This window comes from Lissotriton helveticus, chromosome 1_2 (assembly GCF_964261635.1).
Source record: "Lissotriton helveticus chromosome 1_2, aLisHel1.1, whole genome shotgun sequence".
In the NCBI taxonomy this organism is placed as follows: Eukaryota; Metazoa; Chordata; class Amphibia; order Caudata; family Salamandridae; genus Lissotriton; species Lissotriton helveticus.
The window spans coordinates 252,423,937-252,451,489 of record NC_136058.1 but is presented as its reverse complement, the minus strand read 5'-3'; the positions used below and the strand labels follow the sequence as shown (position 1 = coordinate 252,451,489).

Sequence of the window (27,553 nt, the reverse complement as noted above, 5' to 3'; positions counted from 1 at the left end):
CAGTGAGGCCAGCCCCCCTGCCTCCCTCCCTACCCCCAGCAACAGGGATTTTCTACATCAGAGAGTGCTTCTGTGAGCTGTTGAAACTGTATTTACTGGGGCCTGTGCACTTCGTTTTTTGGCCAGCAGGGGGAGTAAAGCTTTATTCAATCAGTATTGTTAGATTTCGAGTTAGTGAAGCCTTTACCTGCTGAAGTCCAAAGTTGTGGATTGAGCCTGTCTGTCTCCTAGGAGATTCTGAACAGGAGCAAGCAGCTGCCCAGACCCCACCCCCAGGCCAGCAGACCATTGGCTATTCAGCTACCAGGCAAGTCTGAGCCCTCCTCTCACACCTGACCAGGCCCCTTAAGGCCTTGCTGGGTGCACCCCAAATTATTCTCCTCCATCTTGTGATTTGCAGCCTACATGTGGCCCAGATTGCAGTGAGCAACGTCCAGGAAGTGGTAAGGAGACAGACTAGTGCTGTCTCTTCCCAAGACAAAAAGTTGTTTAAAAAACGATTTTCACTTTCTCTGTTTACGGTCTATGCCTGTGGTTGTTACAGTTAAAAATTGTAGTTTTAGCCTGCATGTAATTGCATATGTTATCACCTGTGTTGTGTTTTAAATGTGTGGTTTTCCCTGCCCATGATTGCCTTCATTTAGTGTGTTGAATTGTGGGATTTGCAGTCCAACCTCTGTAGTCTGTCCCTCTCATTCCTTGGTGACAAATCTGTTTTCCCTCCAAATTTCTTCTTTGCTCTGTGCTTAGGCCTGTGTGCTCAAACAGTGCACCTCCAGCCTCCATTTTGTGTTCACAAGCCAGTGAGGCCAGCCCCCCTGCCCCCCCCCCGCCCCCCAGCAACAGGGATTTTCTACATCAGAGGGTGCTTCTGTGAGCTGTTGAAACTGTATTTACTGGGGCCTGTGCACTTCGTTTTTTGGCCAGCAGGGGGAGTAAGTCTTTATTCAATCAGTATTGTTAGATTTCAAGTTAGTGAAGCCTTTACCTGCTGAAGTCCAAAGTTGTGGATTGTGCCTGTCTGTCTCCTAGGAGATTCTGAACAGGAGCAAGCAGCTTCCAACTTCCTGGCCAGCAAACCTTGTCTCAGGTTGCTGGGACCTTATATGGTGTGCTAGTGGTTGGCACATGTGTACACTGATTGGTGGTTGTATCTGGTGTTTCTATTGGGTTAGGGTTAATGTCCTCATTGGTTGGGTATTTGAGGGTTCTGATTGGTTTCTCGGTCTGTGAATCAATCATTGCAGGGTTGGGACTAGGGATAGGGTTAGGATTTCAATTGGAAGTAGGGACTAGGGCTTCCTATGTTATTGGTTGTTGGGAGTAGGGTGGGACTAGGGCTAGGGTTAGAGCTTTAATTGGAAGTAGGGATTAGGGCCTCTGATGTGATTGGTTGTTGGACCAGTTGTGGGACTAAGAGTAGGGTTAGGCTTTCTATTGGAAGTAGGGACTAGGACTACCTGTACCAGTGGGAGCTTAGACTTGGGTTGGGCCTAGTGGTAGGGCTAAGGCCTTTATTGGACGTAGAGATAAGGTTTTTTGAACTGATTGGGTGCTTGGACTAGGGTTAAGATTGGCTGCAAGGTCTTGGTCTCCTATTGGTTCTAGATGCTAGGGCTAGTGTTGTGATTGGATAGTGTTAGGGGTCCCATTGGCTGAAGGGGTCACCTGATTACTAGGGCTACTAGGGCTACAAAAAGCCAGGCTTAGGGCGTCTCAGCCCAGGCGTCGAGGCTAAGGGTGTAGAGGACAAGGGTAGTTGCCTGTTTGGGCCTGTTCGGGACTAGGGCCAGAAATGCTGCCCTTTTTCACATAAAAAAAAAAATGAAAGATCCTTCACTCTTGTATCCGTCCACTTTCCTTTTTTCTATCAAAATTAACAGACTAACATGTTCACTTCTCAAATTCCATGTTCCATATTCAACTATACTAATATACTGCCCAAATAACTGAATAACATATCTACTACTCAAATTACTTCATATTTATACTATACTAATTTTCAACACTAATCCTTTATGGGTTCCAGAGTGGCGTGCTACTTGCCAAAAAAGCGCTTCAACACCCATCAGGGGTAACAAGTGCTATATGAATGCAAATCTTTCTTCCACTTTTATCCACCACTGAAATTACCTCATATTTCACCATATTAATTCACCACTAATTCTTTATAGGCTCCCTGAATAGCGTGCGTCAACAAGCCAGCGATAAATAAATACTAACCTTTGTCCTACTCTATCCTTCTGCTATCATTCCAAATTCAAATAACTGACTAACCTATCCACCACTTAAAATGTACTTGCATGTTTCACTATACTAATTCAACACTAATCCTCTGTTGGTCCCGGAGTAGCGTGCTACCCGCCGAAAGAGTGCTTCGACGCCTCGTCAGGGGTAGTAAGCGCTATATAAATGCAATTACAATACAATACAATACAATACAATACATGCGGGCTATTAACAACAGAAACGAGCGTTATCCCATCGCCGGGCATTTTCAAGAATATCACTCATCGGACAGTTCCCGCTTGAGTTTCTTTGCTATTGACCAAATCCACATGGGCTCCAGGGGTGGCAATTGTGTACTGAAGTTCCGCGAACGTGAATCTAAGTGTCTTTTGGAGCTTGAAACCAAACATCTGGGGCGACACAATCTTGACGAGGAGCTAGGTATACATCTTCATGAGGACTAATTGTTGGTTCGCCAATCTTCCACCTGTCTCCACAATTGTATAAGATGTTAGACACTCTGTGTGCAAATTGTAATGCATTGATTTAAATATTGTGTGCAATTTTTTATCATTTTTAATCATTTGTATTTGTTATCTGTTTCAGGAGGAAAGGAAGGGACCCATTGATGGCGGAAGGAGTTTGTGCATGGGTCCCTTACCCTTTTCTTCTCATTCACGGCACTTGCACCTGGGAGATCAGATTTATTTATTTTCCTTGGTGTCTTTTTCTGCAGTAATTTACCATTTTAAGTAATTATCACTCTACAGTATGCACATTCGTTTGTTGATTTAAATCTTACTAGCTGTCCTTGGGGTGTCAGATGGATTTTGATATTCGCCACTTGGCGCTTGCATTTACCTGGATACATTTTGCATTTTATGTTTTGCTTCTCTATAACAGTATGCAAGTCTGTTCATGTAGTGCATTCCATGGCCAAGTTATTCTGTACAGTTACATACACAATCAGTTATCATTAAGGCTTCATATTATTTTGGATGTACTATTCAGACATAGAATCGGAGGCGATTGTTCAGCCGCTAGGGCGCATCACAAGACGTTATTCTCTTGACCTTATGGACGAAATTATTCAAATAGAGTACACATGTATCTACAAGTATGTCCATATTTAGTATCTCCACATTTGGTACCAGCATATATCCTTTGCTGTTCATACTTTTTCAGTGGGAACTGCGTTGCATTGCAATGCAGAACATATCATGCTTTTGATTCATTGTATTTCCATAGCTTTAGCATGTTCCAAGAGGGCCCCCACAACCTGGCATGCTTTTCAGTCACTCCAAATTGAGTCCTTTATTTATGTTTACACAAGGATATGTAATGGACCCTCACTGTCTAATCATTGTGTGATCACGACTGCTTGTCCGGCAAAAAGTGTTACAACTAGGCCCTTAAACCTCCACTTGGTGGAGTTTCCTGAGCGTGTGTTTTACTTTGAACTTCTGTGTGGCATTATTGACCGGCACGCTCCGCCGGTATTACGGACCCACCTTTCTAAGGGCCACGGTATCCAGAAGGAGTTCTGTTGGTGTTGTGATATATATATACATACATACATATATGTATCTATCTTAGTGTGATCTTAATTAGTGAAGATAGACTAAATACTCATGCTGCAGCAGTTCATTAAAACAACAATATTTGAAAGTCATTTCTCATATAATTGAAGCATTAGAATTGCTGTGCAGAAACATTACATTTTCTTTCTTTGTTTTCCATCTCTGCTTTTAATTATCTTTTATCATTTTCATTCCTTGTTCAAAGTGATACTTAGTCTGTACCTCTTTGTGGACCAATACTTCACAGAGTGCAAAAACATGTTGTCCCCACCGTAGGCCACAGCCATTGGTGCCCTGCTCCTGTCCTCGGTTTACTCCCAAAAGGAAATGATGAATTGGGGCTTACAGCAGCTTAACAGGTCCGCGCCAAGGGAGTCTCTCGACTCTCAGAGTCGGACCCTTTCCTGCCATTCCAGCCTCATCCTCGTCTTCTCAGTTCAGTTTAACCCGGCCTGGGGGCCAGCTACAGTTTGCGAAGCAAAATGATGAAAAGTTGCACAACTTTTCTTTCTATATATATATATTTCTTTTTTTGTTCTTTTTTTTTTTGGTGTTTTGGTGTTTGGGTGTTTGGGTTTTTGGGAAAAGATGAGGCTGGCAAGACAGATGAAACTGTCTTTCTGTCAGCCTTAAAAAGGGTAGGGCTAAGCGCAAATCCCTGCATAACACCACTAGGGAAACTGAAATCCTCTGACTGAAAAGAGGCTAAGAAGATAGAATTAAAACATTTTATCCACCCCAGGGCATAGCCAGAGACACCAACACTAATCAGTCTTTCAATGAGTACAGCGTGAGCAAACATGTTACATGCTGCAGAGGTCCAAAGTAGCCCAACCAGCCATCATTTGTGTTTGTTTTGCTTTAAACTGAGTAAAGAAATGTGTTTCTTGTGCTGGAGAGTTATTTCCTCGAAATAATTTTTATTTTTATTAAAAAGGTTTTGCTATATCAAAAACCCCTTGATATACGTAAAATATTTTCAGCAAAATGAAAAATGATAATCACTTACAGAAGAGGAGTTGATGATTCAATTTCTCACTGCGGGGAGGTGATGTGTTGGTTTCTTGCTGTGGCCCCGGCATTGATGACTTGGCCTTCCGGAGAGATGCATGGGGATTCGGAGATGTGTTGGTTCTCAATGTGATGGTGGCGTCAACGGGGCTGCGTTGATCTCTCCAGCCGCAGTCCCATGATGCGTTGGGTCTTACATTCGCACAGCAGGACCTGCGTCTGAGTCGGTGCAGTGATCTCCGACTTTGGAGATCGTGCACGAGACTCGGTGTGCAACGATTTCTGCACCCACGGGCAGGCGCTGCATCGGTTTCTTCAGCAGCACGATCGCGATGTGTGGAAATTCTTCCTGCACGGCAGAGATGCATCGGTTACAGATGCGGATGCATCGCACTTCTTTAGTTGCTTCTCTTTACCCAGCTCCCAGCCTCAGGAACCATCTCCAAAGCCCCAACACAGGAACAGGCACCTCTTAGCAGGTCAGAACTCCCAGCAAGGAAGTTCAGGGGAGCAGGTGGCGAAGTCTTCAGAACAGGAGGCAAGCTCTACTTCAAGCCCTTGGAGATCATCTTCAAGCTAGGATACACACACAGTTCTTCTCCTTGGCAGAATCAGCCACTGCAGGTCAACCCCAGACAGCACATAGCAAAGGGGCAGTACTTCTTTAGCTTTACCAGCCCAGCTCTTCTCCTGGGCAGAGGGTCCTCTTGAGTCCAGAAGTACTCTGAAGTCTTTTCAATCCCTGAGACTTTCAACAGGAGGCAAGCTCTACTTCAAGCCCTTGGAGAAAACTCTAATAGTAGGATGATGAAAGTACAGTCCAGTCCTTTTCCTGCCCAAGACCTAAGCTAACCACTACAGCCCAACCCCAATTGCCAGGTCGACATGGCAGTAGAGACTGTGCGCGGACACTGCAGTGGCAGGTCTCAGACCCCATTGAAAGGCTGCTTGTGTGGGTGGCACAAACAATGTTACAGGCCCACTAGCAACATTTGATTTACAAGCCCTGGCCACACACAGTGCACTGTACTAGGGACTTAGTAGTAAGTCAAGCAAGCCAATCATGCAAACACCAATCCTTATTTACAATTTACACAGAGAGCGTATGCACATTCGTGCTGATTAGCAGTGGTAAAGTGCCCAGAGTCCTAAAACCAACACAAACAGGGTCAAAAACAGGAGGCTAAAAAGCCAATATTCTGGGGATAAACCTGCTGAAAAAGCCAGGTCTAACAACCAGCAATAACTTGTATACTTGAAAACTTTGAACGAAGATGTCACTCATGGGATGACTTAAGAATGGCATAAATTCAGCTAGGCTAAGTGTGATTCGAAATTGATCAGTTTTACAGAGACCTGTAACTCAAATGAAAAATATTAGGGTTAGCGGTCTGTAGCCTGGCTCCTTCAACTCCAAACCAGCTTCACTGGTTTATCAGTAATGCAAATCCATCAGAAGGAGGTATATACAAACTCAATTCAAATCCTGTTTCATTCTTTTGTTTGTTATTTCATAGTAATTCACAGAAGTCGATAGTCTTGCTTATTCAAATACATCTATTGTGAATTACTGTGAGATATTGTAAGCACAAGAATGAAACTGGATCAAAATGGAGTGTGTACCTCCTTCTTATGGATTGAGACTTGTAACTTACTCTGGTAACTTCTGTTTATTTACTAAATACATATTTCTGTGAATATTGCTATTAAGGTTTCAATATTTCTATTGCTATTATAGATCTGCTAAAGAAGTCTTGAAACACCATGCTGAAGTTGAGGTAAGAATCCACACTATCCATGTAGTTATACATATACATATATCTATCTGTCTGTCTCTCTATATATCTATCCAGCACTAACCACCACTGTATCTACCATCTCCCTGACCACCACGCCCCCACCACCTTGCCAGCATGATAAACACCACCACCTTTACCAGCAACCTACCACAACCACATGGTACCACCTACCTACCTCCCCCCCTAACCTCACTACCCTAATCACAATCAACTGGCCCCAACCACCACAACCCTAACAACCCTCAACAACCTAACCACCACCCTAATTACCTCCACTCTTCCCAGCCTACCACCACAAGCAGCCTACCACCACCCTGCGACCACCTCCCAATACTTCCACCGTAAACACAACCAACTTACCCACCACCATCAGCCTAACCACAACCAACACAACCCTAACCTCACCCACCACTTTGCCCTAACAACCACCACCAACGTAGGAGGCTGGCTTAGTATACGATGCTCACCTACGTGAGTGTAGCACTCTGCACTAATCCAGACAATGCTTATGGTAATGTTAGTGGTCTTAGATAACCTTAGAAAGCTCTCTGAGTTGTAGCTGTGGACAGCCGCCTTCAGACTTAGTCCAGAAGAAGTGTAAAGCAGCTTGTTTTACCAGTACTTAATCTTATGGTATGGGTTAAGTGAAAAAGAACCATCCAGTGTAGTTATAAAATGTATTTATTATTAACACTCACTAACATATTGAAGTATCTCATACCCAGAGATATAAACACAATACATACAATACTTAGTCAATAGAATATGTAAATAGCACAGAATACACAATGGTCTCCAGGGGGAGGCCAAACCATATATTTAAATAGCAGAATGTGAACAACGACTAAAGTGAACTGGACCCAGAAGATGTAGAAGAGTCGATGACCCATGGAACTACCCAAGGTGAGTATCTAGGAACCCCACAGAGGCCGTGTGCACTGTGGGAACACAACTGTGTACTCAATGAAAGTCAATGAGTAAGTTGTGGTTGCAATGTTAAAGAAGGATCCTTCCCAGTGGACCCTAAATAAACCCTGTGGAAGATGGATGGAGAGTCACCCCACCAGAAACCAGGATACCTACACCAGGGAAGCCGGGTACATAGGTGAGAAGTAATAACAGAAACCGCCGTAGACCACAGTGGAGGACTTCAGAAAAGATGCCACTGACGCAGAAGGTTCTCGAGCTGTCCCACGTTTGATGTCAAGAGCCAAAGGGTCAGTGTCCGGCAGGGGCACCAACAAGATTTGGCAGCAGCGAACAACCTAGTCGTCGAAAAAGGTGCAATGTTGGTACCAGCAAGGTCCAAGTGACTCACCACGAGCAGGTAAGTCAGAGGAGGCCCGAGCAAGCACTGGAGCCCACTGGAGCCACTAAAGACCCTTGAGGACCTGGAGGCTCAGGAGCGCAAGAGGATCTCGAGCAGTTCACCAAAAGATACAGGCCCAAGGTACAAAGGATGTGGTGCAGGCGAAGACATTGGCTGCAGGAGATGCTTGAGGTGGGAGGTTCTTAGAGCCCGAAGATCTCCGTGGGAGTCAACAAGCCTTGGCAACGGCAAGTCAACGTGGTGCATAGGGGTACTGTTCCAGCGGTCCTGTCGAGGGATACTGGCTTTAAACTTGCTAGGAACACAGTTCAGGCCTCGAGAGAGTTGCAGAACCACCACCTGTGTTGCTAAACCTTTCATAGTCCCTAGGAGCTCAGGAATAGCAGACCTTTCAGAGACATTGCTGTGCCTGCAGATGCAGGGAAGTGACTCCATCTCTCCTAGGAAGATTCCTTTGGGTGTCTTTGATGTCCACAGGCCTTGTGAAGAACCTATATGGAGCACAGGTACAGACGTTGCAACAGACTTGTAGGACAACGAGACCAGGAGCAGCAGGAATCTTGCCAGTTGCAGTCTCGGTTCCCAAAGTGAAGTCCAGTGATGTCCGGAGTGTCCAGATGGTTGGAGTTGAAGTGGTATTGGATGTAAATCCTGTCTCACGATGAATCTAGGGACCCACCCACAGGTAAGCCCTTAATTACCCTAAGAAATTGTTGGGACAATTCAGGGATCCCCCCCACAATAGGGTCTGGACATTGAGGAGGATACTCCCATGTCCTTTGTCCAGTTTCGCACCAGAGTGGGAGCCAACAACACACTGAACTGGTTTCAACTGGAGTATGCAAGGAGGGCACCAAATGTGCCCTTCAAAGCAGTCTAGTGAGGCTGCCAACAGCCCCCACCCTGTCCCAATACACTAAGTCCTGTCTGGGAGGTGGTCACACCTCCTTGTGACAAGAAACCTATTGTCCTGCCTTCCTCTGCTTGAGCTTGGCTCAGCAGCAGGAGGGCAGAATCGTGTCGCTGGTCGGCAGCAGCCATAATTTGCTGTCCAAGTCTGGAAGACTGGTACCGGGAGCACTGAGGACCTTCCGGAGGAGCATGGAATCATACGGTGTGAGGTTATGATTCCAACATGTTTGATACCAAACACGACAGGGTTCATTACAGACAGTTTAGAGGTAGCTATTGCGTAATGACACTTGGGCACTGTATGTATCGCAATGGCTGGTGCACTTACAACGTGGGAGAATGGACTCTGAAGGTTGTAGGGGTGTCCTGCTCATGCAGGGGCATCCTCACACACTTAGAACCGAGCACCCTGCCTTCAGGAATGAAAGGCCTGCCCTATGGGTGACATAGATTTTAAGTGCAGTGACTTCAGATATAAGGAAACATATATCTTTTGTAAGTGGTGCTAGTACCAGTGTACACAGTCTGCAATGGCAGGCCTGTAGTTACAGTTTGAGTGGTCTCTCATAGGTGGCATAATGCATGATTCAGCCCATGGAGACACCTGGTGTACCTATACTCTGGGTAATCTGGAGTGTACTCACCATGTCCAATTTAGGGAAGAAGCACAGAGACGCGGGTCCTAATTAGCAGGATCCCAGTCAGACTAGTCAGTAATGACACCAGCAAAAAGTGGGGGTGACTATGGAAGCAGATCCTACCCACCCTACCCCAACTGCCACTCTAACCACTAAAGCACTCAATTCCACTCAGCGTCATTCCACTCTACGCCACCACAACCCACCCTCTGCCACTCCACTCTACGGCGCTGCATTATATGCCAATGCATGCTATGCCACTTTACTCAAAGCCAATGCACCCTATGCTACTGCACTCTACGCCAATATAATCTGCAGTGTATGCCACTATATTCTACTCTACAATTCTCTACAAAACTGCACTCTACACCAATGCACTCTACGCCACTCTAGTCTACACTACTGCACTCTACGACACTCTACTCTGCAACACTGCACTCTGCCACTGAAATCTATGCTGCTAAAATGTGCACCACTTACTCTGCAGCACTGCACTCTGCCACCTCACTCTACTTGGAACCACTCTACTGCACTTTATGCCAGTGCACCCTATGTCATCCATTCTCTTTGCCACTGTACTCTATTCCAATCCATTCTATGCCACTCTAATCTACTGTGCACCACTGCACTCTGACACAGCATTTTATACCTCTCTACTCTACAATAATCTACTTCATGCCAGTGCACTCTACCCTACTCTACTATGCACCACTGCACTCTTTCCTACTGCACTCTACACCACTCCAGTCTAGGCCTCTCCACTCTACTCTGCACAACTCCACTCTACGCCACTCTCATCAATGCCACTCTACTCTGCAACACTGCACTCAATGCCACATAGTCTACCCCACTACTCTATACCACTGCAATCCACCCTGCACCACTCTAGTCTGTGCCACTTGACTCTACTCTGAAATAATCTACTTTATGCCACTGCTCTTTACAACACTGTCCTCCACTCTGCGCCACTCCACTCTGCGCCACTCCACTCTGCGCCACTCAACTCTGCGCCACTCCACTGTGCGCCACTCCACTCTGCACCACTCCACTCTGCACCACTCCACTCTGCACCACTCCACTCTGCACCCACTCCACTCTGCACCCACTCCACTCTGCACCCACTCCACTCTGCACCCACTCCACTCTGCACCCACTCCACTCTGCACCCACTCCACTCCACGCCACTCCACTGCGCCACTGCACTCTTTGCTGTGTCACTCTACACCACTCTACTCTACACCACTCTACTCAAAACCAATGCTCTCTATACCACTGCACTCAACCCCAACTACTCTGCACCACTGCACTCTACTCTGCAACATGCTACTCCACTGCACTTTATGCAACGCCTCTGCACACTATGCCACTCTACACCATTGCACTATATATCACTGCCCTCTACTCGGCGCCACTCTACTCTGCACCGCTCTACTCTGCGCCTATCTACTCTGTGCCACTCTACTCTCCGTCACTCTACTCTTTCAATGTACTTTACGTCAGTGTAATGTATACCACTGCATTCTACAACACTCTAGTCTGAAAGGCTACACTCTCTACCACTAAGCTCAATGCCACTCTGCTCTGCACCATTGCACTCTACTCTGCACCACTCAACTCTATGCCACTCTACTGCACTCTATGCCAATGCACTCTGCACCACTGCATTCTTTGCTACTCTATTCTATACATCTGCATTCTGCCCTGCGCCACTCCACTTTGCCCTGCCCCACTCCACTATGAAATAATCTACTCTAGGCCACTGCACTTAAAACCACTGTGCTCTATGCCACTCTACTCTACCTCACTCCACTTGACACCATTGTACTCTCCGCCACTGCAATCTAGTCTGCACCATTCTACTCTATGTAGCTGCACTCTATGTCATTGCAGTCTACACCACTTTACTTAAAACCAATGCACTCTATGAAGTACACTACTCCATGCTCTGCCACTCCGCTCTACGTCAATCTACTCTGCTCTACGCCACTCTCCAACACTCTGCTCCACTCTGTTCTACTCCACGCCACTCTACACCACTCCACTCTATGCCACTCCACTCTACTCCTCTCTATGCCATTCAACTTTCCTACACTACTCCACCCTATGCCACTCCACTCTACGTTAGTCTACTCTGCTCTACGCCACTCTCCAACACTCTACTCGAAGCAACAACCTCTAGGCCACTCCATTCTGTTCTACTCCACTCCACTCTACGCCACGCCAGACTGATACTCTAATCAACTCTACACCAGTCCACACCCTTCCACTCTACGACATTCTAGTCCCTCCATGACACTCCACAACACTCTACATCACTGCACTCTGACACTCCGTCACACTCCATGCCATGCAAATCCAATCTACAGCACTTCACGCCACTCTACGCCACTCCATAGCACTGTACTCTACACCACTTTATGACACTCCACCCGACTCTCCTTTACCCCCTAACTTTTAGCCATACTGAACAGCAGCCACACTGGTGTACAACATGGCTAACATGTTTTGGCAAAGTCAATAGCTCTTGCATAGCGAGACCTATTGGCTTTGCCAATGCTTGCCTGACAATGCAGTGTCTGCTTTGAGGGAACAAACGGGCCATCCTGCTCAGGGACAGCTGACTCGGGAGCAGAGGAGGGGTAGTTTGTAATGCCACCATTTACGATTAGGGTTCCTGCTCAGTCATTCTCCACCATCTCTAAACTCGTCTTCTCCTATGTCTTGAATTTCTGCCTCCCTCAGCAGTCCATGAATCAGTTAAATGTGCAGACACTGGATGCATTTCTCACTTTTGTTTACAGGAATACCGCCAGGAATTCATAGCCAAGTGGAAAGAACTGGACCTCGACGTGATGCTGTGCCCTGTTCCGTCCCCCGCCTTCACCATTGGCTATCCCGGGAAGCTGTCCGGTATGCAGCAGCGCATTCCTCAATAGGGCGCCGCGCGCTATTTATAAGCACGGACAGCTGGCCTCACCTAACCCGGGGCGGTGTGCCATCTCATCTCTCCAGGGGCACCATAGGAAAACTGCTTTCAGGTTCATGTGCGTTCTGCAGGGCAGAGCTTGCGTTTCAACGCCTCCTGGCACTGTTCATGTGTCCCAGCCCTTCTGACCGACTTCCCTGCTATTTCTGTTTTTAGAACAAAACATCTGAATTGGTTGCCGGATGAAACCCTCCCTTCAAGGCATACCAGTTGCATTGTGTCTCCTACCCTGCCACTGCGCTCTGCTCTGCACCACTGCACAGCACGCAACTGCACTCTACGCCAATGCACTCACGCCACTACTCTCTCCATCACTCCACTGTACGGCAAAGTCACTGCAATCTTCTCTACACCACTACACTCTGACACTGCACTCTGCAACGCTGCGCCACTGCAGTCTACCACACTCTATTCCACTCTGCGCCATTTCTTTCCCCTTCAGACAGTGTTCCCCCTCCCCTCCACCTTACCCCAGGTAGTACGACTAGGGGGCGCTTAAAGATCACTCGACCAGGGCAAGACTGTCGTGTTAAACTAAAATTTTGGCCCGAGGCAGGGCAGGGCAGGTGGGAGGGATTCTTCCACCCTATGCAAATATTTTTTTCTCCCCCTCTCCTGATCTCGATCCTGATTTGCTGACACCTCTGAGAGAGCGCAAACTGATATAAATATATGAGTACATCACACTTACCTATAGTAAGCACAAGTCATGATGAGAAATGCCATGAGTGCTAATAGTATCTGAAATTATATTCTAAATGTATAGCTAATATAGAGATTTAAGTAGAAGTGGAACTAATACAGAAATGTGTGACATTATATGATTTTATTAGACGTGATTATTTTGAATCTATGTCGTGTAGCTGTTAACATATAAGATGGTCTGTGGTAAAACGCAGAACGTGGTAGGCCTCAGGGCCAGAGCTGGAGCTAAAAGGGAAGGTGTTTCTTTTCACGACACAGATTGTTTAACGTTTTTGGTCATTGCATTAATGGGCCATGATTTAGAGTAATGTTTTCTAAATAATAGAATAAGAGTTTTAACATGCTTTAATTAAATGAAGAATTTGAATGCTATAATCATAATGTGAAATATTGTAGGCCTGAAATGTTTTAGCATTGATTTACACGTACATGTCTGGGCTGAGAAATGTTGCAAGCCTTTTTAGAAGTCTATGAGAGTTGGGTTCTTGGCGGCAGATATCTGTCTGCAACAGGAAAGGGGGGATCCAATTATAAGTGAATGAATAGAGGCCTGTTCAGTAGACGGCCCAGACATGGAGGAGGGTTCTGGAATGTTTAAGGGGTATCAGCGGGCCGGAGAAGAGACTGAGAAGCAAGGTCAACTCTAACGTCTGAGGCCCAATACAAAGCATCATGGAAAAAGCCTGAAGTTGCACCACGTGAGAGGCGTTTCGCAAGGGGCGTCTCAAATGTTGTTGACTGTTTTGTATTAGGGACAGCACCCCTGGGTGGAGTTAGAGCAGAGACCTGAGGACCCTTTAGAGAGCGGATGGGTAGGCAGTGAGGGGTCATGACTGGAGAACTTTAGGTTTTCACCAAGAGACTTAGAGTGGGTGACTTCCCTTGGGGGTCATTCATTGCTGACACCTTTGTTAGGTTGGGATTTGGTTAAGTAGGGATACCATCTAGAACAGGGTAGGGACGCCTAACCTGTGTTTGTTTTCCTCCAACCTAAATGAAGGAGAGATATGCGTCTATGCTGATAGCTTTGCTATTTTTAGAACTTGTGTTAGTGATTTCTGTTGCTCGTCTGAGGGCTTTTCGAGAGCACATGTATGTAATTGGACCTGTGTATCTCGTGAATCTCATTCTGAGATGCTTGTATTTGCAGCTCATTATATCTTTACAATAAACTTTTGAAACCTAGAAGTTGTCCGTGATCTTTGAGAGTAGAGTCCTTTCTTGGGTGAACTAATTTGCAGATAGGTGTACTGTTTCCTTCCAAGACAGGCAATAAAGGTTCAGTCGACCAGATCGAGGTTTGGATCAATAGATATAAGGTATCGATCAAAATCTCGCCCTTTCAGTTGGTAGCTATAGAGGATGGTTGCCTTCTTGAGGACGGTGACCTAGGCCAGGTTAGCTTACCCCAAGGCCCCTAGAAATCGATGATCGGAAGAACAGCCCGCAGATGAAGATCCGGATGACGTGAGACAGAAAAAGCAGCAGTATCAGAGAGAGTGAGTATAAAGGGTTATGCGTGTTAGATTGCGGTGTTTTGTATTGTATCTATGTTGTAATGTCTGGCGGAGTTGAATGTCTGTAGAGTGACTGTGGAACAGGTTGTGAGCGCGCGCAACCGGTGGAAATCTTAAGTTCAAGGAGAGCTTAAGTGGTTCGGGTGTATCGGACACCCAGAGTAATTGTCAACTAGTGTGAAGGGGGTCATGAGGTACCATTGATCACCCGAGAGACCGAGATAGGGGGAACGTAAGAGTGAGTGCGTGAGTAACGGACGCTGGTCGGAAGTTACTGTGTGTGTAAGTAACCTATCAGAAAGACGATAGACATCTCGTCAGTTGTGTTGACAATTACAGATAGACTGTGGACGTACAGTCGAGAGAAGTGACCGCTTGGTCGGAAGTAGTCATTTTTCAGTGTATGAATGGGACGCATGCATAACCGGGAGACGAGTTGAGAAAGGAGGGGTGCTGCTGCGAAGCGGAGAAAAGAGACGTCAGGTGGTGTCGCGCAGTGATTGGCTGACAGGAGAAAGACCGCGCTGTGATAGGCCAGCTAGCGAACACGTCATACAGGGTCGCGACGTGATTGGCCAACAGGAGAAAGACCGCGCTGTGATAGGCCAAGCTAGCAAAGCCGCGACAGGATTGGTGGATTGTCATCAGGAAGTAAACAGAGTAGCGAGGCTGGATTTTGTGCGCATAATTATGAAGTGTTTTAAATGGTTGAAAGCGCTGTTTAAGAAAGAGAGGAGAGGATCGTATGAAGGGGAAGAAGCCCCGCCGGAGGGTACGCCAGCTCGTTATATGGCAGTAAATGTTGGGTTGCATACGATCCTTTGGATATCAGAGTGGAGTAAGATTACTGAAGGAAATGAGGAACTGACGTTCCCGAAGTACGGGACGTTCAGATTAGAGGTGTTACATCGATTGAAATCAGTCATGACCTCAAAGAGACCCTTGCCTAGACCAACCCAGTTTGAAGCCCTTGAGGCATGGCTTAGGGCAGCGCATGAAAGGAATATGAACAGACGACAAGAAAGGGTGAAACGCTCGGTAAGGGCAGTACAGGATGCCAGGTGGGATGCGGATGCTAAAAGATGGAGAGTGCATAATTTGGAAATAAATAAACTGTACCCAGTGTTAGAGGCGCCAGTAAATAAAAGCCCCATAGAAGAAGATGACGAGAGCGAAACAGAGGACAGCCTGATAAACAGATTACTGACAGACAGGCCACCCCCGTATAATAGAGCAGGGGGAGAGGTCGAGAATACTGAAGGAGAAAAGGGGGGCAATGCAGGAGAGCATAGACTGCTTCCCAGTTCAGAGTGGGATCCTGAGCCAAAGAAAGAGTTGCTCCAGCCTAGTCAGGTGCAACAGGTGGTCGGTAGGTTTGTGGTACAAAGAGCGCCGGAAACGGAAAGCGCCACATCCTACCCATTACCAGATGCACTACAGGTACCTGTTACCATAGGTCCTATAATATCGATATATGACCAAGAGAGAGCAAAAGGGGAAGAACGGAAACGGAAAGACAGAGAAAGAGCAGAACAGGCAAGGAGGAACGATACGACTAATTCCCCAAGTCAGATGCCAATACCCAGAGAGTGGAGTACCCCGATGCACACAGCAGGGGACCCAGGAGGAGATCCTGGGGGCCCTAGATGGCCAAAGGATCTGAGGGGATCTGGACGAAAATCCTTTCAAGAGCTAAATGAGTACATGAAGCAGTGGGATGAGGCAGTGAAGGCTCAAAAGTGCATCAATGCTGCAGAAGCAGAAAGGGAAAGTCAGGACAGCAGAGCACGAACTCACTGCGGGGCTGGGGAGAGTAGCCCGGAGTGGGACTGTAGAGGGAGTAGGGGAGTCACCCATTGGGCCCGAAATGGAGGTAGAACAGACCTGGAAAACGGGGGCCCCGGGAATGGAGGGGTGGCGTGCCCAATACTCAGTGAAGGGGAGAGGAGAGCGCAAGAGTACAGGAACAGCTTTAAGTGTCCACACTGTGTGCCTGGCACCAGAGAACAGAATGGGAGTTGTGAGAGGTCGCACCATAGTCCCTGTGATGACAGAAATGAGCGCAGCCCAGGGAATATGGGGAACCAGGAAGGATCGTATCGGATACTGAGCGATACGAGGCAAAGGGAGTGTAGCGACCAGAGGGAAAATAACAGAGAGATGTGCGGTGAGAGGAGAGAAGAAGACGAGAGTGGGCAGAGAGAGAGTAGGGATAAAAGGCCCGTGTTCCATCACCTTCCAAGATTGGATGGCCGAGCATGGGACCTGGAGAGATGGGAGCAAGGGAGGCCACCCATTAATTCTCCTGAGCCCAAACGCAGAGCTCGAAGTTGGGATGGGAGGGAGACCAGTGAGCCCCCTTCAAAAGACATATTGCGAGCTGAGATAAAAGCCAAGAGACTTGATGTCTCCAGCTTAAGGTCAGATCTGGATGACATGGTAGATGGTACCCTGCCTTTAGAAAGAATGGAAATGTATGAACAGGATGAAATACTGTATATGGCAAAGGACATCACACGAAAGGCGAGAGCAGTCCATGAGAAGTTAGTCGAACTAGCAGGCAAATATATGGTGGACTTGTCAAGAACCAAAGCATTACAGGGTAACCACAGGCTACATTACTCAGATCGAGATCTAGATGAGAGGAGAACGATTGGGCTGAAAACACACATAAGGGAACTGATTACTGGAATAAGGACATGGAGGGCACTAGATAAGTGGGAAGAGAGGTGGTCCAAGAAAGGGACCGGCAGAAGAAGCATGATTGGTATAACACCAGGACAGCAGGGAATAGAAGCTTACCCTTTGCGTGAAGTTGCCAATGGGAGCTATGTACATGTCCCTTGGAGTAGGGGAGATTTAGCTGCTTTTACCACATCTTTCCCCAAGTTACGAGAGAGCCCCGTGGAGTGGTACAAGCAAGTCGAGAGGTTTGTAAAGATCTCAAAAGTCCTATGGATAGATCTGAACACGCTGTTTGACATTGTAGTACCAGGAGATCTGTGGACAGCATGCAAGGTTAGCGCTGAGTGGCCCACAACGGAACCAGAGAGAGATGCTAGGACTAATGGGCCGTCCGAGATCGTGATGGCAAAATTCGAGAGAGTGATGACTTGGCTGAAAGAAAAAGTGCCTATGCAAGACATAGATTGGGTCAGAATAGACAGAACGAGACAGGAACCCAAAGAGACAGTCCATGAATATTACGAGAGATTGCTGAAGGCGTTTAAACAGTATAGCGGCTTGGATGTAATGGATCCAAAGGACATAGGGCAATTTGTGTCCAAGTTCGTCCTGGGACTGAGACCGGATATTAGTTTAATGATTCAGCAACACTCGATTTGTTGGCAAAGTAGACCCCTAGATGAAATACTGAGATATGCCAGGTACTGCTGTGATGAGGTAGACTCCAAGGCTAAGAAACTAAAAGAGAAGCTGATGGTGGTACAATTGCAGGCAGCAGGAAAGGGGGGACCGCAACAACAGCAGCAAGGGACAGGTACAGGAGGTAAGAAGCAGTACAGTCAGAACAAGGGTAATGAGGAGAGTACTACCTTTAGACCCAGAGTAGACATAGCTACCTTGAAGAAAACGACTAGGTGCCACCAGTGCAACGAGTTGGGGCATTGGAAACGCGAGTGCCCTTACAATGTGGAGATCGGAGAGCAAGAGATAGAGGAGGAAGAGGTCCAGAGCGCACCTATGAGAGGGGCGACGCCATACCAAGGAAAGGTGCTCAAAGGGGGGGGGGCTCCTCCCCGAGCCCAGTTCCCGCAACCTCCTCGAGTAGGGAGTATGGGTAAGACCTATAGACAAATGCCCCTGTTTGTGGAAGGTGAAGAATGCTATTATGTGGACCCATTAACCGGACAGAGAGTGGAAAGAGAAGACTGCACCCTTGGGGCGGCCTTAGAGGTAGATCAGAGGGGACCCTATGTTGAAGCAGAAGTAGCAGGGTGCCCTACGACATTTCTGGTGGACACAGGAGCCACTAGATCCACGATCAGATCAGCTGCAGTTCCAGACCTGCCCATGTCTGGAGAGACCATACAGGTGGTAGGGGTCGCAAACAGGAGAATAACCAGCCAATTGACAGAACCGGTACAGGTGAAAATAGGGAAGTACAGCGATGAGCACCAATTTGTAGTTTGCGATTCAAGCCCTGTGTGTCTGCTAGGAAGAGACCTGTTGTGCAAATTGAATTGTACTATATATTGTACACCCCAGGGAGTGGAGGTATTGACTAATGATGATGATGCAGATTTCAAAGTTGCAAACTCAAGAATATGTGTGGAGCTGTACCCTACTTTGACAGTAGACGAGCTTCCCTGGGATTTGAGAGAGACAGTGGCATCAGAGGTATGGGATTTCACTGGGGAAGAGATTGGATTAGTCAAAGGGGTGGACCCAGTGAAAATTGTAGTGAAACCGCATGCTGAGTTCCCAAGAACACCCCAGTATAAATTGACTCCAGAAACGATTGCAGGCATAAAACCCGTGATCGAGTCCATGATTAAACAGGGAATACTGAAAGAAATCGTGGGTAGTCCATGTAACTCCCCGATTATGGGTCTGCAGAAACCAAATGGGAAATTTCGGATAGTGCAGGACCTTCGAAAGATTAATAACATAGTCGTTTCATGTTGTCCAGTGGTACCGAATCCATCAGTGATACTGTTTCAGATTCCATTCCAAGCAGAGTGGTTCACTGTGATAGATCTTTGTCAGGCTTTCTTTTCGATCCCTTTGGACGAAGATAGCCATTTTCTTTTCGCATTTAAGCTGGAAAATCGCGTCCTAACATGGTGTCGTATCCCTCAGGGGTATACAGAGAGTCCATCGATCTTTAACCAGCTTCTGAAGAAAAATCTTGAAAGTCTAGTGCTGCCCCAGAAGTCAGTTCTGGTCCAGTACATAGACGACCTCCTTGTGGCGTCAGAAACAGAAGAAGCTTGCAGGGAAGATTCCATTGCTTTGTTAAATCACCTAGCTGCCAATGGGCACAAGGTGTCCCCGGGAAAATTGCAGTACTGCCTGACAGAAGTGCAGTACTTGGGACACAGAATTGAGAAAGGCAAACGAAAGGTGTCACCAGACAGGATAGAGGCGATCATGAAAATGAACGCGCCTCAGACACAGAGAGAGGTCAGGATGTTCCTAGGGATGGTGGGTTATTGCCGACAGTGGATCGTGAACTTTTCACTGAAAGCAAAGCCCTTGCAAAAACTGACGCACAAGGAGGTGAGTGATCCGGTACCATGGGACAAAGACTGTTTGATGGCGTTCCTACAGTTGCGAGAGGACCTGTGTCGTGCTCCGGCATTGGGAATGCCTGATTACAATAAACAATTCTTTCTTTACTGTTGTGAGAGAGAAGGTTGTGCGTTGTCTGTGTTGGTCCAAATCCATGGGAATGCCCGTAGACCAGTTGCTTATTTCTCAGCTACTTTAGACCCAGTAGCCGCAGCGTTGCCCGGATGTCTCAAATCCGTTGCTGCAACGGGTGTCAGCATTGAGAGATGTGAAAATATCGTCATGGGGCACCCGTTAGAGGTGTGCGTGCCACATTCTGTTGAACTGTTGATGACCAGGACCAAAACACAGCATCTGACCAATAGCAGGCTCACGCGCTATGAGCAAGTTATTCTTGCTGCAGAGAACGTGACCCTCAAGAGATGCTCTGTTTTGAACCCTGCTACCTTAATGCCACTCCCAAATGATATTGATGATGATGATGAATATACAGACCATGACTGTCTCGATGTGACTGAACTATGCACCAAACCCAGACCCGACATCGTGGATGAGCCACTGACGGACCCAGATGAAGTTTTCTTTGTCGATGGCTCATGTGTAAGAGACGAAGTTGGGCAGTTGAGAGCAGCTTATGCTGTTTGTACAATTGAAGGAGTTGTGGAAGCAGGGTGCCTGGAAGGAGTACACTCCGCTCAGGTAGCCGAGATTATTGCCCTAACACGTGCTTGCTTAGCAGGCAATCAAATTCGAGTCACCATCTACACCGACAGCCAATACGGGTTTGGGGTAGTTCATGATTACGGGCAGTTATGGTCTCAAAGAGGGTTCATGACTTCTTCAGGCTCTCCCATTCGCAATGGAGAGTTTGTGCGCTTGTTGTTAGAAGCATTGCAATGTCCAGCAAGTATCGCAGTTGTAAAGTGCATCGCACATACCAAAAATGAGGACTTTGTTTCGAAAGGCAATAGATATGCTGATGAAGTTGCGCGGTATTGCGCAGAACAAGGATACTCTTTCACAGAGGCGGATGTGGGTGGAATAAATGTGAGAACTGAATTAGCCATGATACTGGAAACTGTTGATACTTGGGATGAATTGTCAACCATGCAAGAAAATGCTCCTGATTCAGAAAAGGAAACATGGGAAAAGGCAGGATGTGTAATGGGTGAGACTCATTTTTGGGTCTCAGCAGACGGCAGAGCAGTGTTGCCCAATGAGATGGTGAGTCCAATGGCTAGACTCATACATGGTCCCGTACACTTAGGGAGAGATGCTATGCTGAGAGTGTTTAGACAGACTTGGTACAATCCTAAGTTTAGAATAGCAGCAGAAGCAGTGTGCCAGCGTTGTGTGACCTGCCAGCAGCTGAATGTAGGGAAAAGAACACCAGTTGCACTAAGTCACATAGGAAGGTCTGGAGGTCCATTCAACAGAATGCAGATAGATTTCATTGAAATGCCAAGATGCAACCGCCTCCGCTATGTCCTGGTGGTTGTTTGTGTGTTCTCCAGGTGGGTTGAGGCATACCCTACACGTAGGTGCGACACCCTCACAGTGGCTAAGTTACTGCTTAGAGAACTTATCCCTCGGTTCGGGGTGCCGGCCTTTTTGGAATCAGATAGGGGAACACATTTTAACAGCGAGCTTGTGAAGATGATTTGTGTTGCACTGAATATAGACCAAAAACTCCATTGCAGTTACCGACCAGAAGCCTCAGGAATTGTGGAACAAATTAATGGCACGATCAAGTCCAGAATAGCGAAAGTTTGCTCCTCAACGACCCTGAATTGGCCTGACGCCCTGCCATTGGTACTCATGAGCCTTCGTAGTACCCCAGACAGAAGAACAGGGTTGTCACCACATGAGGTGTTAATGGGGAGAGCAATGAGACTGCCATCTATTCCAGCTACTGCACTGTTAAATATCACAGATGATATGATCCTGGACTATTGTAAGGGGCTGTCTGACGCCATGCGTTCTGTGTCCCTTCAGGTGCAGGCTGCAGAGGTTCCAGCGTGCCAGGGCCCTTGCCATGACCTGTATCCGGGGGACTGGGTCCTGGTGAAGAAACATGTGAGAAGAAGCTGCTTGGATATTCGTTGGCGTGGGCCCTACCAGGTCATTCTGATCACAAGTACAGCTGTAAAGGTGGGAGGCCTGCCCAACTGGATACACGCGTCGCATACGAAAAGGGTTCCAGCACCTCTGGAAACAGCTCCTCTCTCGGATGGACGTCCAGCTGAGGACCAAGAAGCCATAGAGGGGGCTAGCCAAGCTGTAGAGGTGCCAGTGGAAGCAGGGAACGAGTCTGACCAAGCTGAGGACGGTCAGTACAACAGCGAAACAGAAGACGCTACAGAAGGAGAAGACAGCTGGGAGTACGAGTCTGACCCTGACAGGTCTGAAAGAGAGCGAGAACAGACCAGAAGGAGAAGGAGTAGAAGGGCACGTGGAGAAGCAAATTGGCCGCAAAGAAGAAGTTCTAGCCTGAGGTCAACTCCAGAAGCAACCCTTCCTCCGATATCAGAAGACTCAGACCCAGAAGAAGGTGCTCAGGGCGCTGAAGCACCAGACCGAAGAAGGTCAAGAAGAGTGCGTGTGCCTAACAGAAGATACTCCACACCTGAGTGGACATATCTGGCGACAAATGTCTGTGAAACCGGAGACAGGGAGGATCCGAGCGGTGGTGGTGTCCAGTTCTGAGCCCATTATCACCGTGGAAATACAACTGTTGGTACCCGGTGTCGAACAAGAAGGGTCACTAACATTCGTGCTCCCCAGACCTCCCCGCCTCAGCAAGTTAAAACACATGTTTCTTACAGAATTGAAATTCCCCGACTTTGGTACCACGATAACAGCACATGAAGAGCATACTCTTCGCATGGAAATATTGAACTATGCTATTGAAGCTGCAACCACAAATCTAATAGTCGATTGTTAAAGGACTTTGTAAATAAAGCAAGCAGAAGAAAAGAAGATTACCTAGCGCCCAGGAAGCAGAGAATTTTAGGGAATCCCTTGAGAGGATGGAGAAGGGCTAGGGTTGTCTTTTTGAACTGTGAAAGGACTTTTTGCGAAAAAGGCTGTCAGCCTCCAGCTGTGTGGATTCTAAAGAACAAAAAAGGGATTGAAAGAGACTGTAAAGGAACGAGAGGAAAAGAACTTTTTTGCAAGGAGAAAGGGAAAAGCTAGATTGTCTGACGAAATGGAGGCCGGCACCCCGAACCGCAGAGCTAAATGTATAATAGGTACACTAATAGTAGGAGTGATAATATTAATAGCTTTAGTGGTAACAATTTCTTATGTAAAGGGACATGAGGAAGAGGTAAAGGTAACTGATGCGAATTCTGTAGTAACACTTACACCCACTGTTGCAGGTGAGAAAAGGGAAAACACTCAAGAGAAAGCGTTATTGGCTGCAGAAGCCCGCAGGTTACATGTAGACGAGTCCCAAGGAGACTTTAGGTCAAATGCTTATGCTAAACTTTTGTATGAATACGTGGATGCCATGGAGGTTAAGGATTGCTACGTCTGCATGCAGTTGCCTGCGTCTGTAGATGAAGGAATTCGATATCATCACCTCCCTCTGACATATGGCATTACATGTAGCTTATTGCTTAGTATATTTTATGAGAGAGATAGTTTTGAATACTATTTCTCCAATTATGATTCTGTGTTGCCAGAAGTCCCAAATTATAAGCAGATGAATAAATGGGATTACTGGAAGAGTGAAGACAGATTGGCCAAGTTCTTCATTCCTTGGATTACCTTAGATACTTCACATGCCCGTAGAAATAACCTGACATGTAAGGTGTCCGAAGTCGAGAAAAAGTTCATAGGGCAGGTGGATGATCGTTACAGGAGACAAAAGATTTTGAAAAAATCAGGACAAGGGAAATTAGATTGGACCGAGGAAGAGAAGTCACACAAGAGAAAGGGTAGTAGTGGTCCAATAGCTTTAGATAAAGCGCAGAGAGGAAAGTTATGTCTTCACCGAGCCAAAACGTATTATGAAAATGTATACGTGGGTGAAGTTGACTGTGAACATGCCTTTAATTTAGAGTACTACACTAAGGATTTCCTGAAGGGAATGCAAGTGATTCCAAATGTGTATTTTGTATGTGGAAGAAATGCTTACGTGAGACTACCTGACAACTGGTATGGATCATGTTACTTGGCAATTGTCTTCCCCAAAATATATCATGCACAAGACTTATTGATCATTGAGGGCCAGACATCATCGAGGGGAAGGAGAGATTTAGGCGATGCAGAAATGGTTGGAGATGTCTTTGGAGCTATGTTCCCTCTTTTGGGAATAATCCTTAATGATGTTAAAATTAGACGACTGGCAACAGTTGTCGACAGGTTGTCTGCCAGCACTGCTCAGTCCTTAATGCTGGTAGAAGGAGAGATGCAATCGATAAGGGCTATGGTTCTTCAAAATCGGCTTGCATTAGATGTCTTATTAGCAAAAGAGGGCGGAGTCTGTAAGGCTTTGAAGGTTCAGGAATGTTGCACTTACATTCCAGACCTTTCAAAACCCCTTGAGAAAGTTATTAAGAACATAACTAATATACACAAAGAGATCGAAGACTTGAGTAGAGAAAATGTCTGGGAAAAGGTGGGCCACGGAATGAGTACAGTTGGAGGGTGGTTTTCCACCTTAGGCAAAAGCTTTATTTGGTATATCCTAAAGCCTATCATCATAATATTGATCTGTGGGATAATATTGTGGGGATTGGTGAGGGTATTCAAATGGTACAGAGCAAGAAGGTCAGAAAGGGCCCAAAGAGAACAGTTGCAGAGATTGGCTGCCATACAAGATAATCAGTACAGGAGCCTGAGAGCTCTGGAAGCACAGAGAATGCCAGCAATAACTGCAGTTTAAATGTTAGTGATGACCCCGAGAGGTCATCAAAGGGGGGAACTGAGAGAGCGCAAACTGATATAAATATATGAGTACATCACACTTACCTATAGTAAGCACAAGTCATGATGAGAAATGCCATGAGTGCTAATAGTATCTGAAATTATATTCTAAATGTATAGCTAATATAGAGATTTAAGTAGAAGTGGAACTAATACAGAAATGTGTGACATTATATGATTTTATTAGACGTGATTATTTTGAATCTATGTCGTGTAGCTGTTAACATATAAGATGGTCTGTGGTAAAACGCAGAACGTGGTAGGCCTCAGGGCCAGAGCTGGAGCTAAAAGGGAAGGTGTTTCTTTTCACGACACAGATTGTTTAACGTTTTTGGTCATTGCATTAATGGGCCATGATTTAGAGTAATGTTTTCTAAATAATAGAATAAGAGTTTTAACATGCTTTAATTAAATGAAGAATTTGAATGCTATAATCATAATGTGAAATATTGTAGGCCTGAAATGTTTTAGCATTGATTTACACGTACATGTCTGGGCTGAGAAATGTTGCAAGCCTTTTTAGAAGTCTATGAGAGTTGGGTTCTTGGCGGCAGATATCTGTCTGCAACAGGAAAGGGGGGATCCAATTATAAGTGAATGAATAGAGGCCTGTTCAGTAGACGGCCCAGACATGGAGGAGGGTTCTGGAATGTTTAAGGGGTATCAGCGGGCCGGAGAAGAGACTGAGAAGCAAGGTCAACTCTAACGTCTGAGGCCCAATACAAAGCATCATGGAAAAAGCCTGAAGTTGCACCACGTGAGAGGCGTTTCGCAAGGGGCGTCTCAAATGTTGTTGACTGTTTTGTATTAGGGACAGCACCCCTGGGTGGAGTTAGAGCAGAGACCTGAGGACCCTTTAGAGAGCGGATGGGTAGGCAGTGAGGGGTCATGACTGGAGAACTTTAGGTTTTCACCAAGAGACTTAGAGTGGGTGACTTCCCTTGGGGGTCATTCATTGCTGACACCTTTGTTAGGTTGGGATTTGGTTAAGTAGGGATACCATCTAGAACAGGGTAGGGACGCCTAACCTGTGTTTGTTTTCCTCCAACCTAAATGAAGGAGAGATATGCGTCTATGCTGATAGCTTTGCTATTTTTAGAACTTGTGTTAGTGATTTCTGTTGCTCGTCTGAGGGCTTTTCGAGAGCACATGTATGTAATTGGACCTGTGTATCTCGTGAATCTCATTCTGAGATGCTTGTATTTGCAGCTCATTATATCTTTACAATAAACTTTTGAAACCTAGAAGTTGTCCGTGATCTTTGAGAGTAGAGTCCTTTCTTGGGTGAACTAATTTGCAGATAGGTGTACTGTTTCCTTCCAAGACAGGCAATAAAGGTTCAGTCGACCAGATCGAGGTTTGGATCAATAGATATAAGGTATCGATCAAAATCTCGCCCTTTCACCTCTTTGATTTACTCATTTTTGCTGCTTGTGCGTTCAGTCCAGTGCCCCCTGCTGGTGGTGGCGTATACTGATGCCTATTCAGATGGCTGTCCCTTCATTTGCACGTGTCCTGACCCCTGTAATCCAATGTCTATGTTTGTAAATGAATGAAGTACCGCGCAGCTGGCGCCGGTATTGTGAGTGAGGGTGAGAGTTCTTGTGTAATGAAACGGATAATAAGCCATTCAGTTTAGAAGGCTTTATTCGGTTTGCATAACACAACCATAAAAGCAACAGTAAAACAGAAATGCATTCAATAATATTTGTCATAAAATCATCATAATTCAAATTTTACAATTACCCTACTAAATTAGGAAAGGTTAACTGCGCATTCCATGAACTAGCCCACTAAGTGGTGCACTAACAGAGCAACATTATTTAATAAATACTAAAATAGTTCGAACACTCACATACAAACCAGTAGCAGCAATGAAAAAGGTGTTACAATAAAGTACATAGTGCTAAGAGATATTTTAACTAGGGCTTTAGCCAGTACTCATTAAAGTGACATATGCCTAGGTAAACATTCGGGTTCTTGTAGCACATAATAAACAGTTTCCATCCCGAAATAAAGTGTCATGTGCTTGAATACAGTTTCATCATAGCTGATAATTATAATAATTATAATATTATCGATTTCCTGGCTACTCTACATTTCAATATATACAGTGCAACCCGAAAGCAAGTATCTGTGTTCTCAAGGGCACATAGTAAATTCATTGCGTCCACTGTTGTACGAACATTATATTTCAAAAGGATGGGCTTCAAGTAAAATTTCCTTAAAAATGTATAAAATTTACAAAAAAGTAAAAAAATGGCAACAACTCTGGCTAGAGGTACTATCACATGGACATAACATAGTGGATCTCTCTCCTATTGCAGGGAAGGATACCAAGTGATGTGCAATCCCCAACCTCAGGCGTATTATAACAAAGCGATGTGAAGGTCTACACTGGATACATCGGACAAATAAGCCTGAAAACCGCTTTTGAGTTCAAGTTGCCTATAAAACACAACAGTCTTTTGGGGCCTAGTTAGTTTCAGTCGCTCTCCCCTTTTGTATGACAAGAAGGAATCCTTAATTTTCTTCTTTGTAAAGGGGATTGCGTATTCAGACACCTTTAAGATATTAAAATCAGACAATGTACTATACCAGTGTATAATATAACTCAGCCATGCGATGCGGGAAGCATACTCTAATTTAAGGCAATCTTGG

General features: G+C 46.0%; 1 protein-coding gene across 1 annotated transcript in view; it reads left to right on the top strand.

The window, feature by feature from the left end:
* Positions 1-27,553, top strand: part of LOC144800599 (vitamin D3 hydroxylase-associated protein-like) — a 422,322-nt gene that overhangs the window by 362,740 nt on the left and 32,029 nt on the right. The window contains exons 12-13 of the mRNA XM_078671692.1: positions 6,559-6,598; positions 12,301-12,409. Of these exons, the coding sequence (XP_078527818.1) occupies positions 6,559-6,598; positions 12,301-12,409 (149 nt within the window). The remainder of the gene's footprint in view (positions 1-6,558; positions 6,599-12,300; positions 12,410-27,553) is intronic.